An 18,782-nucleotide genomic window follows, 5' to 3' on the forward strand; every position below is an offset into this window, starting at 1 on the left:
TTTCTTTCCCCCTTTAATGGTAAAACACCAAAAATACTGTGTTCAACAAGAATGTCAAATATAGGAGATAGTAGATATGATACTGCCATAAAGTTTTCCTCCGAATAAAAAAAGAAAGATAGTACCATAAACTAGAAAGCATGAAAAAAATAATTAACTTTTAAAACTATTCAGGAGTCCCACCTCCCTCCGGTGAGTAGGTGGTGGCACCACCACAGAGGGAGGAGGCGAACAAGAAAATAAAAAAAAATAAAGAAAGAAAAAGTGGGGGAAAAAAAGGAGGATCGTACCTGGGTCTCTCGCGCCTCCTTCTCGGTCACGGTGGTTCTCCTCCTCCGCCGTGGTCGGATCGGGGTAAGGGAGGTCCCCGGAGACTAAAACTCACTCCGGCATCACTTCGGAGGAGGTTTAGCCCCACCCTCTCCCACTGCTCCCACCCTGGAGAAGAAGAAAGAAATGTTGGGAACCCGCCCATGCCGCTGATATTTCAAAAATTTTTCAGATGGCAGCGGAATCGGCATGCACGAGTTCGACGTTCATCGCATGAACGTTGTTTCGAGACCTTTCGTAATTAGGTAAGAATTAAAACTTTTAAAACTAATAGGAAGATCAAATCTTCACCTTGCGCGGGTAGATGATCACCGCAAATCTGAATTCGTGGTTTTGGAAGAGGGTTCGTTTGAAGCCGTTCAAACGTCCGGCTTCTACGGGTATCCACACGAAGTAGAGAACCGATCAAAGCTTTCTTGTCTTCCCGGGGTGCTAGCTCCCTTGTAAAGACTTCTTTTGATGGCTGATCTCCTCTCTTTCAATCAACCCTTGATTGTGCTTGAGAGGAGGAAGAGGAAGAAGGAACTCAAGGAAGAAGAACACAGCTTCTGCAGCCTTCTTTCTTTTCCCCGCGTTGGAAGAAGGATTGGAGGAAGAGGAGGCGGACAAGGCTCTCTTCTTTTTCCTTCTTGTTGGCGGCTGAACCAGGGAGTTGGGAGAGGGTGGCGGCAGCAAGGAGAAGAGGATTCAATTGCTTAGGGCGCCGGCCCCTAGTCCTCCTTATAAAGGGATTGGAGCTCCTAACTTTTAGGAGTTCCAATGACAACTTGCCTAAGAAGGGGGGGCGCCGGCCCTAGCTTCTTCATGTCGCCCTAGCCAAGTGAGAGGGGCTGATGTCCCTCTTACTTGGTTAACCTAATCCTCTTCCAAAGAGGATTAGGTGCCTCTCTCATGGTTTAATCCCAATCCAATTAGGATTAGCCAAATTTGGTTCAATCTACGCTAGTCCTAATCCAATTAGGACTTGAATGAATCATGACTCAATTGAACTCTTCAATCCTAATCCTATTAGGAGTCATGTTGATTCATTAGATTAATAATTAATTTAGACTTAAAGAATCCTAATCTAATTAGGATGTATTTAATTTTAGTCCTAATCCAATTAGGACTCTTATTTGAATCCGAAGTCCTAATCCAATTAGGATTTCTAGGAATCCTACTCCAAGTAGGAATCCAATTTTAATTCAAAATTCCTAATCTCATTAGGATTGTAGGAATCCTATTCTAAGTAGGAATTCCAGTCCTACTCCAACTAGGATTCCCAGCCCTAATCCAATTAGGACTCTAAGAATCCTACCCGAAGTAGGATTTGTGTTTAAGTCTAATTAATTAATTCCCTTTGTTCACTTCTTCAACTTCTATCAATCAAATTGATTTCTTTGTGATTCCTAATCACGATTTCAACCATCGGATCGGTCAATACTTCTAGTGTGTGTGACCCCATAGGTTCTATTCTGACTGGTAGTGAGATATATTGTGATCTCTATCACTATATCATTGAAAACTCCTTTCAATGGGTTGGAACGATTCCAACTCAACTCATTAGGGTTTATCGATCATCAAGATAATCCCTATGAGTCCCACCATCCACCAGTGACACCTAGCAGCATGTAGTGGCTACCCAGCAGAATGGAATGATGAACCTCTAGGTGCAGTTAACATGTGATACAGTCCTACTATCGTGGATCCCTACAGGACGGAGGTCATGGACAACTCGTCAAACCCCATCGTCTGTCATATGTCAAGATTTATTCGACTCGAGTTCGATAGTGGAAAACCCTTTTTCCACTTTATATTACTGCCCTGGCCAAGGTCTTAGAACTCAGTCTAACAAATCACATAGGATCACTCCTCTTCTATCAAGGTCGATAGATTCCTTATAGGTGCATACCCTACTCCTACAGTGAACTTACTGCAGCCAATCTACACTGCATGGACCCATATGGCTAGAGACCATGTATGTGTGCAGTCAAACTACAATAACCTCACTGTGAGTAGCCGAAGCACCGCAGGTCAAAGGACCAGTCATACTACTGCAACATCAAGCAAGTCACTGACGAGTGGATAGACATCCAAGTGACTTCTTGTCTTGGTCACGCTCAGTACCCTTGTTCTCTAACAAGCACCTGCACTATCACTTCAGTGTCCCTACACTGTGGACTCAAGTCTCGTCCATCCAGAAGGAAAGTAATCTGTGCACTGATCGGATCGATCACCGTCCTCGTGATGATCCATTGATCAGGAGCATTTAGAAATTAATCACCAATGATACATGGCTCAAATTCTCAACTCTTGAGAATATGTATCATCATCTTATTAATTTCTTGGACGATTCATAGACACATAAACAATATGAATGAAAAGACGCCTTTTATTTATTCAATAATAAATAGTCAAGTACAAAATTATGTCCCTAGAATCAACAATGTGTCAGCCAAATTGGCTTCTAGGGCATATATCTAACAATCTCCCACTTGCACTAAAGCCAATTGGTCATGTACCTTAGGCCCATCTTCTCAAGGTGGGCTTCAGTCTTCTGCTGACTCAGCTGCTTAGTGAAAGGGTCTGCCATGTTATCCGCGGAGTCTACTCTCTGCACCTCTACATATTTCTTCTCCACATAGTCGCGTATGAGGTGAAAGCGCCGCTCTATATGCTTAGACTTCTGATGAGACCTTGGCTCCTTAGCAAGGGCTATGGCGCCATTATTATCGCAGTAGAGTGTTATGGCATCTGATGTCATCACATCCAACTCTGCAATGAATTTCTTGAACCAGAAGCCTTCCTTAGCAGCTTCAGAGGCGGCGATGTATTCAGCTTCCATAGTAGAATCAGCAATGATCGGTTGTTTAGAACTCTTTCAATTCACCGTACCACCATTGCACAAGAACACGTATCCAGATGTTGACTTCCTGTCATCGACATCAGTCATGAAGTCTGAATCTGTGTACCCTTCTACCTTTAACTCTGATGATCCTCCAAAAACCAAGAATAAATCTTTAGTTCTTCTCAAGTACTTAAGAATATTCTTCACAGCTGTCCAGTGTTCTTCACCTGGATTCGACTGATATCTGCTTGTGACACTCACAGCAAGAGCTATATCAGGTCGTGTACATAGCATGGCATACATGAGGCTTCCTATTGCCGATGCATAAGGAATCTTGCTCATGCGTTGAATCTCCTCAGATGTGATGGGGCACATTTTCTTGGAGAGATGAATTCCATGCCTTAGGGGTAAGAGACCCCTCTTGGAGTTTTCCATGCTGAACCACTTCAGCACCTCCTCTATGTACATCTTCTGTGACAGGCCAAGCATCCTTTTAGATCTATCTCTATAGACCTTTATTCCCAAAATATAGGATGCTTCCCCAAGGTCTTTCATGGAGAATTCTTTTGACAACCAGACCTTGACCGAGGTTAGCATGGGAATATCATTCCCAATCAGGAGAATGTTATCTACGTACAGTACGAGAAAAACGACAGCACTCCCACTAACCTTTTTGTAAACGCACGGTTCCTCTTCGTTTTTGATGAAATCAAACGTTTTGATTGCGTCATCGAAACGAGTGTTCCAACTCCGAGATGCTTGCTTTAGTCCATAGATGGACCTTTGCAGTTTGCAGACCTTGTGATCTCCATCACTGGAAGTGAAACCCAAAGGCTGTTCCATATAGATATCTTCATCAAGATATCCATTCAGGAAAGCAGTTTTCACATCCATTTGCCAGATTTCATAATCATGAAATGCTGCAATGGCAAGCAATGTTCGGATGGATTTTAGCATGGCTACAGGTGAAAAGGTCTCCTGATAGTCAATGCCTTCGCGCTGACTATACCCTTTCGCCACAAGCCTTGCCTTATAGGTCTCTACCTCTCCATCCGAACCTATCTTCCTTTTGTAGATCCATTTGCATCCAATAGGTACAATACCTTCTGGTGGATCTACTAAGGTCCATACTTGGTTGGAATGCATGGAGTCTATCTCTGACTTCATAGCTTCCAGCCATTTCTCGGAATCAATATCAGATATCGCCTCGTTGTAGGTTTTGGGATCCTGTATGTGATCCCTATCTCCCACTAGGAACATTTCCTCGGTATCCTCTTCTAGTATACCTAAGTATCTATCGGGAGGATGGGAGACCCTACTAGATCTACGAGGTGGTTGAGGGACATCGTGTACTGGCTCTTTATGAATGGGTTCTATAGGATCCATGACTCGTTGCTTTTCAGAGATTTTCTCTTCAAGCTCAATTTTCCTCCCACTGCCTCTATCAAGGATAAACTGATTTTCCAAGAAGATGGCATGACGGCTCACAAACACATTGTGATCCTCTGAGACGTAAAAATTGTATCCTAATGACTCTTTAGGATATCCTATAAAACGAGCACTTATGGTCCTAGCCTCTAACTTGTCCGCCTGTAGTCACTTGACGTGGGCCGGACATCCCCAAATCTTGAGATGACCCAGACTTGGTTTCTTACCATGTCATATCTCATACGGTGTGGTAGGAACGGATTTAGAGGGAACTCTATTCAATAAATAAATCGCTGTGAGTAAGGCATCTCCCCAAAGGAACATAGGTAAATCAGTGAAGCTCATCATGGACCTGACCATATCCAATAGGGTCCGATTTCTCCTCTCTGACACCCCGTTGAGTTGAGGTTTACCCGGAGGTGTCCATTGTGAGACTATGCCGTTTTCTTTGAGATAGTCCCGAAATTCCCCACTAAGGTATTCTCCTCCCCGATCTGATCGAAGAGCCTTAAGAGGTTTTCCAGTTTGTTTTTCTACTTCATTCTTGAACTCTTTGAACTTTTCAAAGGATTCAGACTTGTGTCTCATAAGATACACATACCCATACCGTGAATAATCATCAGTAAAGGTAATGAAGTAAGAATAACGTCCCCTGGCTAGCACATCGAATGGGCCACATACATCTGTATGTACTAGGGTAAGTATTTCAGTGGTCCTCTCCCCATGTCCTACAAAGGGCAGTCTAGCCATCTTTCCTTGAAGACAGGACTCGCAAATTGGATATGACTCGGAAGTCAATGAGCCTAAGAGCCCATCTTTATCCATTTTGTTCATTCTGTCCTCTCCAATATGGCCAAGCCTGAGGTGCCACAAATACCTTTGATTTATCTCATCTCTGGATCTTTTGGATCCTTTGGCACTCACATCTTGCTCGGTAACATTCACAGATACATCCATATGTAAATGATAGAGACTGTCAATCATAAAACCACGTGCGACTATTTTATTTCTTAAATAAATAGAACAGCAGTCTTTGTCAAATGTAAAAACATGACCTTCCTGTGCTAGACATGAAACAGAAATCAAATTTCTGCTAGCAACAGGTACATAATAGCAGTCTCTAAGTATTAAACTAAATCCAGACGGTAGTCGCAGATGGTAGGTGCCCACAGCCACAGCAGCAACTTTTGCCCCGTTGCCAACCCGAAGGGTTACCGCACCTTCCGCCAGCCTTCTACTTTCCTTTAGACCCTGCATGGTAGTGCACAAATGAGCACTAGAACCAGAATCTATAACCCAACTAGAAGTAGAAGAAATCGTTAGATTAGTTTCAATGATGAGCAAGTCTATACCTTCTGAAGGTGTGTCTTTCTTGTTCTTCAGGCTCTCGAGGTATGAAGGACAGTTTCTCTTCCAGTGGCCTTCGACATTGCAGTGGAAATATTTTCCTTTGTCGTTAGCCTTTTTCTTTTGAACTTCCTTCTTTGGCTTCTTGTCTTTCTTCTGCTTCTTTGCAGGCTTCTTTTTCTTCCAAGTAGACTTTCTCTTGGAACCAGAAGTCAACTCAGCAGCAAGGACATTGCCCCTTGAACCTTTCAAGGCTCCCTCAGCATTTACCAACATGTTGATTAGTTCAGTCTTAGTGCATTCAATCTTATTCATGTGGTAGTTTACTATAAACTGACCAAATGAATCAGGAAGTGACTGTAGGATCAAATCCACTTGCAATTCCTTGTGCATGTCCATACCGAGCTTCTCAAGCTCCTCTAGGTCCTTGATCATGGTCAGACCGTGATCATGGACAGACTGCCCTTCGCGCATCTTCGCTTTGAAAAGCCTCTTGGACACTTCAAAACGAGCCGTGCGACTCTGCTCACCATACAACTCTTGCAGGTGTGCCAGTATGTCCCTAGCAGTCTTTATATTTTCATGCTGGCATTGGAGTTCATTAGACATAGATGCCATCATATAGCATTTTACTCTAATGTCATCATCCAACCACTTTTTATGCATCTCACGCTGAACATCAGTAGGACGTGCTGGTAGTGTGGGGATATCAGAATCGAGTATATAGCCTATTTTCTCACAGTCCAAAACAATTTTGAGATTTCTAAGCCAGTCCTTGTAATTGGTTCCGGTCAGTCGGTTGGTCTCAAGAATACGGGTCAAAGGGTTTGAAGCCGACATTGTATCTGCAGAGAGTAAAGATTCTAGTTAGACTTTTGTACTTGATCCTAATCTGTTCTAAGGTCTTTTAGAACAAATGTGACTCCCACTATTTTCTTGAATTCCTCACACTCCCCTGGTAGGAAAACGGAAATCCCATACGACTAGGGTTTCTAGTGGGTACTGCGGTCCCACCGATTTACATGCTACCTCACCTAACAGTTATTGGTGACACATAGATGGATGAGTGTACAACTCTTGTACAATGCTTCTCAAGCATGTTGCAGTGTAACTTGGTCTCTAAGCCATGAAGACCTCACCTAACAGTTATTGGTCCCATTTCTTAGTTAAGTCAGACCCACCGTATAACCGTAGGAATAAAGTCGTCATTGGGTCCTCACCTAACAGTTATTGGTGCCCAACCCCACCTTTACCCTACAACATCTCATGTCTATAGAGATGTCCAGCCCCCCGATGCAACTTGACCACTGTGTCTAGCCGAGACAAGTCAACATCAGAAAGGCCTTAGCAGCTCTACTACAGTGGAAGACCTATTGACTTAATATTGGTTAATCAGGTCTTAGTGTTTGCAACTTGAGCCCTTCATAAGAGGTAATCAAACAATTGGCCAGGTAAGCAGGTGGGAGGCTCCCCTTACTCAGAGAGTAAGGTCCTAATTAAGTAACCACCTTTCATGCTTTCCTAGACACCAATTAGATCAATTAATCTAATATGACTTGCTCATGTCGGTTCACTCTCGACTTGATTGAGGAGGTTTTGATTTAGGTCTCAATTGGGTTTGCTACATCACATGTAAACCTATCTACCCGACTCTCATTCACATCACATGTAAACGGCGCATTGCAGGCAGTTATAATCGCGGCAATAATTAAAGCTAAACTTTAACTAGGTGATGATCATGGATTCTAATTAGGTCGTATTACAAGCACATGCACATCAATCGATCAAGTGGTCTTCAACTCTTGAATTGGTTCCAAGCTTCCTTGATTCGATCCTTGATCAACTCTTGATCCCATCGCCATCAACCGCTTAGATCGCCTTTCATCTCATGCCTTTGCTTCAACTTGATCGTTGATGTACATCACATCACAGAAATACAACCAGATGTAAAATAAAAATAAAAATAAATTACATCTCCTTTTAGGAGGCACGCAGGCCTCTCAAAATATCAAATAAGATGCATGCAAGCATCTGAAAAATTACATGACATCGCAGATCACATCGCAGGTCATTACATTTGATACCAAAAGGGTTTGAATCCTATGATCATCACCGTATGCTACAATTATAATTTCAGATCTGAAAACTAACTGATTATATCATGACATAGGTCGCTGATCATGCTAATCATGATTCTAAACTTTGTAATCTCATTAACAATGCAATTAGAATCATCTTTTTATCACATAAAAATCAGCATGTAAAAATCAGCACCCCTGAAAAATCTGCATGCAGAATTTTTCAGCATGCATGATCATTTAATTTTCAGATCTAATATGCCTTTAAATATTTAATTCTTACCTTAATCTACGAAGCCTAGGCTCTGATACCACTGTTGGGAACCCGCCCATGCCGCTGATATTTCAAAAATTTTTCAGATGGCAGCGGAATCGGCATGCACGAGTTCGACGTTCATCGCATGAACGTTGTTTCGAGACCTTTCGTAATTAGGTAAGAATTAAAACTTTTAAAACTAATAGGAAGATCAAATCTTCACCTTGCACGGGTAGATGATCACCGCAAATCTGAATTCGTGGTTTTGGAAGAGGGTTCGTTTGAAGCCGTTCAAACGTCCGGCTTCTACGGGTATCCACACGAAGTAGAGAACCGATCAAAGCTTTCTTGTCTTCTCGGGGTGCTAGCTCCCTTGCAAAGACTTCTTTTGATGGCTGATCTCCTCTCTTTCAATCAACCCTTGATTGTGCTTGAGAGGAGGAAGAGGAAGAAGGAACTCAAGGAAGAAGAACACAGCTTCTGCAGCCTTCTTTCTTTTCCCCGCGTTGGAAGAAGGATTGGAGGAAGAGGAGGCGGACAAGGCTCTCTTCTTTTTCCTTCTTGTTGGCGGCTGAACCAGGGAGTTGGGAGAGGGTGGCGGCAGCAAGGAGAAGAGGATTCAATTGCTTAGGGCGCCGGCCCCTAGTCCTCCTTATAAAGGGATTGGAGCTCCTAACTTTTAGGAGTTCCAATGACAACTTGCCTAAGAAGGGGGGGCGCCGGCCCTAGCTTCTTCATGTCGCCCTAGCCAAGTGAGAGGGGCTGATGTCCCTCTTACTTGGTTAACCTAATCCTCTTCCAAAGAGGATTAGGTGCTTCTCTCATGGTTTAATCCCAATCCAATTAGGATTAGCCAAATTTGGTTCAATCTACGCTAGTCTTAATCCAATTAGGACTTGAATGAATCATGACTCAATTGAACTCTTCAATCCTAATCCTATTAGGAGTCATGTTGATTCATTAGATTAATAATTAATTTAGACTTAAAGAATCCTAATCTAATTAGGATGTATTTAATTTTAGTCCTAATCCAATTAGGACTCTTATTTGAATCCGAAGTCCTAATCCAATTAGGATTTCTAGGAATCCTACTCCAAGTAGGAATCCAATTTTAATTCAAAATTCCTAATCTCATTAGGATTGTAGGAATCCTATTCTAAGTAGGAATTCCAGTCCTACTCCAACTAGGATTCCCAGCCCTAATCCAATTAGGACTCTAGGAATCCTACCCGAAGTAGGATTTGTGTTTAAGTCTAATTAATTAATTCCCTTTGTTCACTTCTTCAACTTCTATCAATCAAATTGATTTCTTTGTGATTCCTAATCACGATTTCAACCATCGGATCGGTCAATACTTCTAGTGTGTGTGACCCCATAGGTTCTATTCTGACTGGTAGTGAGATATATTGTGATCTCTATCACTATATCATTGAAAACTCCTTTCAATTGGTTGGAACAATTCCAACTCAACTCATTAGGGTTTATCGATCATCAAGATAATCCCTATGAGTCCCACCATCCACCAGTGACACCTAGCAGCATGTAGTGGCTACCCAGCAGAATGGAATGATGAACCTCTAGGTGCAGTTAACATGTGATACAGTCCTACTATCGTGGATCCCTACAAGACGGAGGTCATGGACAACTCGTCAAACCCCATCGTCTGTCATATGTCAAGATTTATTCGACTCGAGTTTGATAGTGGAAAACTCTTTTTCCACTTTATATTACTGCCCTGGCCAAGGTCTTAGAACTCAGTCTAACAAATCACATAGGATCACTCCTCTTCTATCAAGGTCGATAGATTCCTTATAGGTGCATACCCTACTCCTACAGTGAACTTACTGCAGCCAATCTACACTGCATGGACCCATATGGCTAGAGACCATGTATGTGTGCAGTCAAACTATAATAACCTCACTGTGAGTAGCCGAAGCACCGCAGGTCAAAGGACCAGTCACACTACTGCAACATCAAACAAGTCACTGACGAGTGGATAGACATCCAAGTGACTTCTTGTCTTGGTCACGCTCAGTACCCTTGTTCTCTAACAAGCACCTGCACTATCACTTCAGTGTCCCTACACTGTGGACTCAAGTCTCGTCCATCCAGAAGGAAAGTGATCTGTGCACTGATCGGATCGATCACCGTCCTCGTGATGATCCATTGATCAGGAGCATTTAGAAATTAATCACCAATGATACATGGCTCAAATTCTCAACTCTTGAGAATATGTATCATCATCTTATTAATTTCTTGGACGATTCATAGACACATAAACAATATGAATGAAAAGACGCCTTTTATTTATTCAATAATAAATAGTCAAGTACAAAATTATGTCCCTAGAATCAACAATGTGTCAGCCAAATTGGCTTCTAGGGCATATATCTAACAAGAAAGGGGTTAGGGCTTCCGGTGGAGACGGAGGGGGAGAGAGAGAGAGATGAGAATGGAGACGAAGAGTCGAGAAATCACTTGTACTACTAAAAAATGGAAAGTCTACGGACAATCCACTGCTACCTCTTCCTAAGAAGGCCAAGAAGATCCTTGTAGTTGGGAGCCATGCCGACAACTTGGGCTGCCAGTGTGGAGGATGGACTACCACTTGGCAAGGACGCAGTGGGAACAATCTAACAATTGGTAAACATTCTAAACACCTTAGATTGACTTTGTTTCTTATTTCTTTCAGACAGAGCAGAGCATGGTAATCTTTTGAACTTCGAGCGATCCTTTGCAACAGGAACCACAATCCTTGATGCCATCAAGGCCATTGTTGACACCACCAAGGTTGTCTACTCTGGAAAATTATCGAAGTGGAATCTAGATTAAGCTACAAGACCTAACAAGTGTTCACGTATGAGAAGGAAAACACAAGCAACAGTGCACTATTCTATTTGTCCCTTTTTTATTGAGGTTAACAAGAAATGTTACTAACATCTCTTTTCTTCGTTAGTACCATTAATTATTGGATTACTGTTAAAACTATTGACAAATCACAATCAGCACAACATTCTAGAATGGGGCTGTCTCGTAAAAATATCAGCTCAACGTGCTATAGATGGCCCTGTCCAGATTGGGTTGAAAAGTTTTTGGTCACATGAAACAGACATCCCTTTAACATTCTAGTTTTCTTTAACTGTTCCACTATCATAAATAAATATTATGGCGTTATAAATGCGAAAGATCTTAACATTAGCATTTCTTATTCGTCAGTGTCAAAGTTCCTCATAGTTGTATGGCCTCATCTAGCATATATCGGTAGAGCCAAATTTGTCATTTTCTTTGTTGTTCAATTTAAAGCCCTTCTTGGGTCCTAAATCTTAGATACAGAAAACAGCTTTGTAGCAAACCAGTGTCCTTTTAGCCATTGAAACAGAGGGAGAAAAGAAAGGAGAAGCCGAGCCCAACCAGGCCCGTCCCAGGCCCAGTGGCCAATCCGGGCTCGGCCTGCAGGCACCCAGGGCACCGCAGGCTCAGCCGCGGTTGCCCTAGGATACCCCAACGCGACCGCAGGGCCGTCAGGCCCTGGCCGAGTCCCACCTCCCTCCGATGAGGAGGTGGTGGCGCCACCACAGAGGGAGGAGGTGAAAAAGAAAATAAAGAAAGAAAAAGACGAGGGCAAAAAAAAAGGGAGGATCGTACCTGGGTATTTCGCGCCTCCTTCTCGGTCACGGTGGTTCTCCTCCTCCGTCGTGGTCGGATCGAGGTAAGGGAGGCTCCCGGAGGCTAAAACTCACTCCGGCATCACTTCGGAGGAGGTTTAGCCCCTCGCTTTCCCACTGCTCCCACCCTGGAGAAGGGCACCCCTCTCCCGCAGTCGCCAGAGCAGCTGCAGGCCGAGGAAGCGTCGGCCTCCTCAGGGGAGCTCCCAGGGGCTCGGCCCCACCTCGGGGACCCCGTTCGACTCCTCTGGCACCACTTCGGAGGAGGTCCAGGGCCTTCCCTTCTGCCGCTCCGAGGTGGGAGCATCTCACGGAGGAGGCTCACTCCATGGTGGCACGGCGAGAGGGAGAAGAGGAGGGGGGGAAGCAAAGAGAGAGGAAGGACGAGAGAAGGGCTCGGCCGGAGGTGAAAGGAGAAGAAAGAAAGGGGCTAGGGCTTCCGGTGGAGACGGAGGGGGACAGAGAGAGAGAGAGGAGAATGGAGGCGAAGAGGCAAGAAATCACTTGTACTACAAAAAAATGAAAAGTCTACGGACAATCCACTGTTGCCTCTTCCTAAGAAGGCCAAGAAGATCCTTGTAGCTGGGAGCCATGCCGACAACTTGGGCTGTCAGTGTGGAGGATGGACCATCACTTGGCAAGGATGCAGTGGAAACAATCTAACAATTGGTAAACATTCTAAACACCTTAGATTGACTTTGTTTCTTATTTCTTTCAGACATTGCAGAGCATGGTAATGTTTTGAACTTCGAGCGATCCTTTGCAACAGGAACCACAATCCTTGATGCCATCAAGGCCATTGTTGACACCACCACCAAGGTTGTCTACTCTGAAAATTATCGAAGTGGAATCTAGATTAAGCTACAAGACCTAACAAGTGTTCACGTATGAGAAGGAAAACACAAGCAACAGTGCACTTTTCTATTTTTCCCTTTTTTATTGAGGTTAACAAGAAATGTTACTAACATCTCTCTTATTCGTTAGTGCCATTAATTATTGGATTACTGTTAAAACTACTCACAAATCACAATCAGCACAACATTCTAGAATGGGGCTGTCTCGTAAAAATATCAGCTCAATGTGCTACAGATGGCCATGTCCAGATTGGGTTGAAAAGTTTTTGTTCGCATGAAACAGACATCCCTCTAACATTCTAGTTTTCTCTAACTGTTCCACTATCATATCTAAATATTATGAAGTTATAAATGAGAAAGATCTTAACATTAGCATTTCTTATTCGTCAGTGTCAAAGTTCTGCATAGTTGTATGACCTCATCTAGCATATATCGGTAGAGCCAAATTTGTCATTTTTCTTTGTTGTTCAATTTAAAGCCCTTCTTGGGTCCTAATTCTTAGATACGGAAACAAGCTTTGTACCAAACTAGTGCCCTTTTAGCCAAAATGGCTTCTCCCCTCTGCTTCAATGGTAAAACAGAGGGAGAAAAGAAAGGAGAAGCCGAGCCCAACCAGGCCCATCCCAAGCCCAGTTGCCAATCCGGGCCGAGCCCAGATGGGCTCGGCCTACAGGCACCGCAGGCTCAGCCGCGGTTGCCCTAGGGTACCCTGACGCGACCGCAGGGCTGTCAAGCCCTGGCCGAGTCCCACCCCCCTCCGGTGAGGAGGTGGTGGCACCACCACAGAGGGAGGAGGCGAAAAAGAAAATAAAAGAAAATAAAGAAAGAAAAAAAGCGGAAAAAAAGGGAGGATCGTAGCTGTATCTCTCGCGCCTCCTCGGTCACGGTGGTTCTCCTCCGCCGTGGTCGGATCGGGGTAAGGGAGATGCCCGGAGACTAAAACTCACTCCGGCATCACTTCGAAGGAGGTTTAGCCCCTCCCTGTCACACTGCTCCCACCCTGGAGAAGGGCACCCCTCGGCCGCAGTCGCCGGAGCGGCTGCAGGCCGAGGAAGCGTCGGCCTCCCCAGGGGAGCTCCCAGGGGCTCGGCCCCACCTCGGGGACCCCGTTCGACTCCTCCGGCACCACTTCGGAGGAGGTCCAGGGCCTTCCCTTCTGCCGCTCCGAGGTGGGAGCATCTCCCGGAGGAGGCCCACCCCACGGTGGCACGGCGAGAGGGAGAAGAGGAGGGGGAAAGCAAAAAGAGAGGAAGGACAGGAGAAGGGCTCGGCCGGAGGTGAAAGAAGAAGAAAGAAAGGGGCCAGGGGTTCCGGTGGAGACGGAGCGGGAGAGAGAGAGAGGAGAATGGAGACGAAGAGACGAGAAATCACTTGTACTACAAAAAAATGGAATGTCTACGGACAATCCACTGTTGCCTATTCCTAAGAAGGCCAAGAAGATCCTTGTAGCTGGGAGCCATGCCGACAACTTGGGCTGTCGGTGTGGAGGACGGACTATCACTTGGCAAGGACGCAGTGGGAACAATCTAACAATTGGTAAACATTCTAAACACCTTAGATTGACTTTGTTTCTTATTTCTTTCAGACATTGCAAAGCATGGTAATGTTTTGAACTTCGAGCGATCCTTTGCAACAGGAACCACAATCCTTGATGCCATCAAGGCCATTGTTGATGCCACCACCAAGGTTGTCTACTCCGGAAAATTATCGAAGTGGAATCTAGATTAAGCTACAAGACCTAACAAGTGTTCACGTATGAGAAGGAAAACACAAGCAACAGTGCACTTTTCTATTTTTCCCTTTTTTATTGAGGTTAACAAGAAATGTTACTAACATCTCTTTTCTTCATTAGAATCATAAAGTATAAATTCGACTGTCTAACAAATGTTTGTCCTTTACATAATCAAACAAATAGATCTGATTTTTCTTTTCCCCCTTTAATGGTAAAACACCAAAAATACTGTGTTCAACAAGAATGTCAAATATAGGAGATAGTAGATATGATACTACCATAAAGTTTTCCTCAGAATAAAAAAAGAAAGATAGTACCATAAAGCATGAAAAAAATAATTAGCTGTCACTTCAAATACTTACTAGAAGCCCTAATTGTGAGAGAAACTTGAATACGAAGAGCATTTTAAGCCTTTCAATCTAATTATTTCAACACAAATTTCTTATCTTATTTCAGACCATAAACATGCAGCGAAGGGGAAAAATATATAAGATTGCCTGTTGCTTTCGCATTCAAATGAAAAATAAAAATGTACGGTCTCGCAGGCCTGAATGTGGTGAAGATTAATAGGGTCTTCTCGTGGGTTGCTCAAAAAACAAAAAGAAAAAAGAAAAAAACTAAGGTGGTTCATAGGAGGAGGCTTGCAGGTTTACTTTCCATGTCAATTGCCCAGTGATTTGTTATTTAACTATAACTAGTCTATGCACAAGGTTGACACAGTGGCAGTTCACTTATTATCCTGCATGCACACATATGGCAGCAGATATCAGGAGGTATTCCCATAGACTGTAGGAGTGACATCATTGTTGATTTCAGAACCAATTCGGCCAAAGATTGAAAAGTCAATTATATCTTTTTATATGATTCGTGAGTGCCATTAATTATTGGATTACTGTTAAAACTATTCACAAATCACAATCAGCACAACATTCTAGAATGGGGCAGTCTCGTAAAAATATCAGCTCAACGTGCTATAGATGGCCCTGTCCAGATTGGGTTGAAAAGTTTTTGTTCACATGAAACAGACATCCCTCTAACATTCTAGTTTTCTCTAACTGTTCCACTATCATATCTAAATATTATGGCGTTATAAATGCGAAAGATCTTAACATTAGCATTTCTTATTCTTCAGTGTCAAAGATCTTAGCATATATCGGTAGAGCCAAATTTGTCATTTTCTTTGTTGTTCAATTTAAAGCCCTTCTTGGGTCCTAAATCTTAGATACAGAAACCAGCTTTGTAGCAAACGAGTGTCCTTTTAGCCTAAATGGCTTCTCCCCTCTGCTTCAATGGTGAAACAGAGGGAGAAAAGAAAGGTGGCTTCTCCCCTCTAGAATCTTAGATTTTGCATTAGTAGCAATGGGTGACACGCAAGTTTCCTGCATAAAATTCTTTCAGAAATTGCCAGCAGTTGAAGAAAAACTATGCATGTAGAAAAGTGCAATGCTCAATACATATTTGGAAACTTAACCACTAATTTGAAATAACAAAATAGTATCAAATATACGTCACTTTGTGTAGAAGTGTCGCCACATGTAGAATCACTTAAAGCATTCTCCTGGGGAAAAGAAAAATCAATGGGCATGCAATGTTAAACAAAATTTCCTCTCTAACAAGCTGGTTTTATCCATACCGCACTTAAAAAGCTGGTTTCACACAAAAAAAAATATATGGATTGACCACATCTAATGTATCCACATTCATAGCAGCATTTGATAAGACATCATCCTTCATTACAATTTTATAAATTATTCAATTAAAATATGGATCCTAAAATATAAGAGAACACATACTCTCCAAAAAATTATTTTTGAAATACATTCTCCCTGCAGCATTAAGGTTGTTCTAAGTCATGAATTCCAACTCAGTAAAGTTATGCCTCTATATAGTTTATTTGTCTCGATAATATAGATCAAAGGAATTTGTTGCACAAAATTTGTTTAAATCAAATTAAAAATAAGCATATAAATACTACTGCAACTTCAATTTTATTGTGGTAAGGTAATTCATTTAATGTGCAGAATTACCATGTCTAAATATCTGCAGATTTTCAAAAAAAAAAAAAAGGCACACCTATTTTCCGTATAGCATGAAAGAACTAATTTGAGAATTAAGTGGGTTTATTACCTTGATAGATTTGGTGCTAGGACTTGTAGCATTGAACGGCTTCCTAAGAGCATGGCAAACCAAAAGTTACTTCTGATGGATCATGTGAAAGGACAAATTAAGTAACTCTAAACACATACCTTCCTTTTGTCAGAGATGTACTATTCTTTGTTTTCTTCTCAAATGAGCTAAATTGGGAGGGTCCAGGTTTCTTCATAGAATTGCTCAACGGTTGGGGCCTGTGTGTAGAAGGGTAGCCGAGCCAAGGTGTTGAGACACAACGAGAAGTCAATGTCCCAGTTACCATGTTCGCGTTGGAGCTCTGACCCAAAGGCTTCTTCCCTGTTACCTGCTGCATTGGGCTGGGCTTACTCCCAAATAGTGCTTCGTGCTTGGCAGCAAACTGCTCCCGCAGTCTCTTTTGTTCCTACATAAAATGATGGCCGAAGGAGTAAGCACAGATATTTCTTGGCACTAGCAGATAAAATACATAAAATACAAAATATAGAGCATCTAGCAGATAGACACTGGAAGCAAGAAAAACAGAAAATGAAAGCCCACCCATATTCGCCGCTTCTCCTCCTCTCTCTGATGCCTGAGCACAGTATGTTCTTCCAAGGTCTCTAGCAATCTTACCTGAAATATCAAAAGGACAGGCTTTAAATAAATCATAAGCTGTCACTAATTTGGCATATGTTTCCGGAGATCAAATTCTACCTTGTCATACATGAACGGGATTCCTTTTTCCTTTTCCCAGGCTTTTATTTTTTGCAGAGAGGTTCCCTATCAAGGCTACACAATGATAGGGTTAGTTTGTCAGAGAACTAACACTGCAGGAAAAGACAAGACAGAAAACAAACATATGAATTAAAAAACAAAAGATGTACAAATATTACAGCCCTCTTTGCTAGCATTTTGTGAAAATGGAATGGTCGAGTAGCAGCTCTCTTTGCCTAATTAATAGATAGTAGTAATAACCTTGAATCATGGCATGAACATTACTTCATTGAAGGCATTGCATCTGGAAGGCTTTTAAAACTCAAGTATGCAAACAAATTATTAGCTTTTAGAGATTCTATACAGTGACAAATCATCCCCTTGGCCTCTTTGTATATGCCATTAATGGATATGAAGCGTGTTGGGAGCCAAAGATAAGCTTGATGATACACTCTAAAAAAGTAAATTTGTTCTGTACTAGCTCACTAGAGATGATTGCTCCATGGATGTCCAAATAACCATGCATCATTCTACCCTATGGAGTTTCTCAGCTAGTTAAGGATGATGCCTGTGCCTTGGATATAGACCTTTTAAGACAAATGGAACAGCCATTCGCATACATTAATCTTCTTAAAAGAAAGTTCTAAAGAGAGACACATCGGGAAATCATATGCTATACCATATCTAGAAGGGCAAAAAATAAATAAATATCTATATGAGATGGAAATACCATTATAACAATACTGCATAATAAAAAGGAAAAAAAATAGACTACTACTATATGTGTGTGGACATATGTAAGTTCTAATATTAAACATAAACTCGAGTGTCCGTGAGGCATTATCTCATATGATTGTCTCCACACTCCTAACAGCACTCCCATCTCAAATTAACATAACCCCACTTAGTACATTTGTTACTTTTCGGAAAAGGTACAAGAGAGGTGAACCTATAAAAGTTGAGGGAATATGTATCGAACTAAAATAGTAAACTAGGATTGGAGGATGATCGTTATCCGCAGAACCTCGCACATGCATAGCATGTGCCAAACTCTAATGCATGGAAATATGTTCTAACAGCCTCATTTCCCCATTCTTGCTGCCATGCTGGCTTCTCTACCTTCTCCACCCCTATCTTCCTATTTCTAATTTTAATGGTCTATTGCCAATTTTCTACTCATTGATATCTATTATATCGTTTCTTAGTTACAGTTTAAGTAAATTTGGGAATCCAACATGTAATGTTTGAACCTTTTGGTTATAAAAGTTTAACTATCTGCAAATGTAAGCCTTAACGTTGGTCCAACAGGGAAGTATGAAAATTATGTTCTTCACAAGAGTTTTAATAACTTATTGAAACAACAGCCTACAATACCGAGAGCCAATAGATGGAATAATCTAATTATAATCTTAGTTACAGTTTTTGATACTGGCAGATGCTTT

General features: G+C 42.2%; 1 protein-coding gene across 6 annotated transcripts in view; it reads right to left on the bottom strand.

Moving 5' to 3' along the window:
* Positions 1 to 17,881, bottom strand: part of LOC120105084 (uncharacterized) — a 123,895-nt gene extending 106,014 nt beyond the window's left edge. For 3 of the 6 annotated variants that reach the window (XM_089928482.1, XM_089928481.1, XM_089928483.1), the window contains exons 1-4: positions 17,341 to 17,881; positions 17,185 to 17,259; positions 16,764 to 17,050; positions 16,645 to 16,687 (exon numbers count right to left, since the gene is read on the bottom strand). In XM_089928482.1, the coding sequence (XP_089784608.1) occupies positions 16,645 to 16,687; positions 16,764 to 17,050; positions 17,185 to 17,259; positions 17,341 to 17,352 (417 nt within the window). In that variant the 5' untranslated portion in view covers positions 17,353 to 17,881. Of the gene's footprint in view, positions 1 to 290; positions 418 to 16,644; positions 16,688 to 16,763; positions 17,051 to 17,184; positions 17,260 to 17,340 lie in introns of those variants that run through there. The other 3 variants (XM_089928485.1, XM_089928484.1, XM_089928493.1) reach the window with 3 other exon arrangements.
* Positions 17,882 to 18,782: the final 901 nt, after the last annotated feature.

This window comes from Phoenix dactylifera, chromosome 18 (assembly GCF_051530095.1).
Source record: "Phoenix dactylifera cultivar Ajwa chromosome 18, Ajwa_hap1_PhDact_Kaust_v1.1, whole genome shotgun sequence".
Lineage (NCBI taxonomy): Eukaryota > Viridiplantae > Streptophyta > Magnoliopsida > Arecales > Arecaceae > Phoenix > Phoenix dactylifera.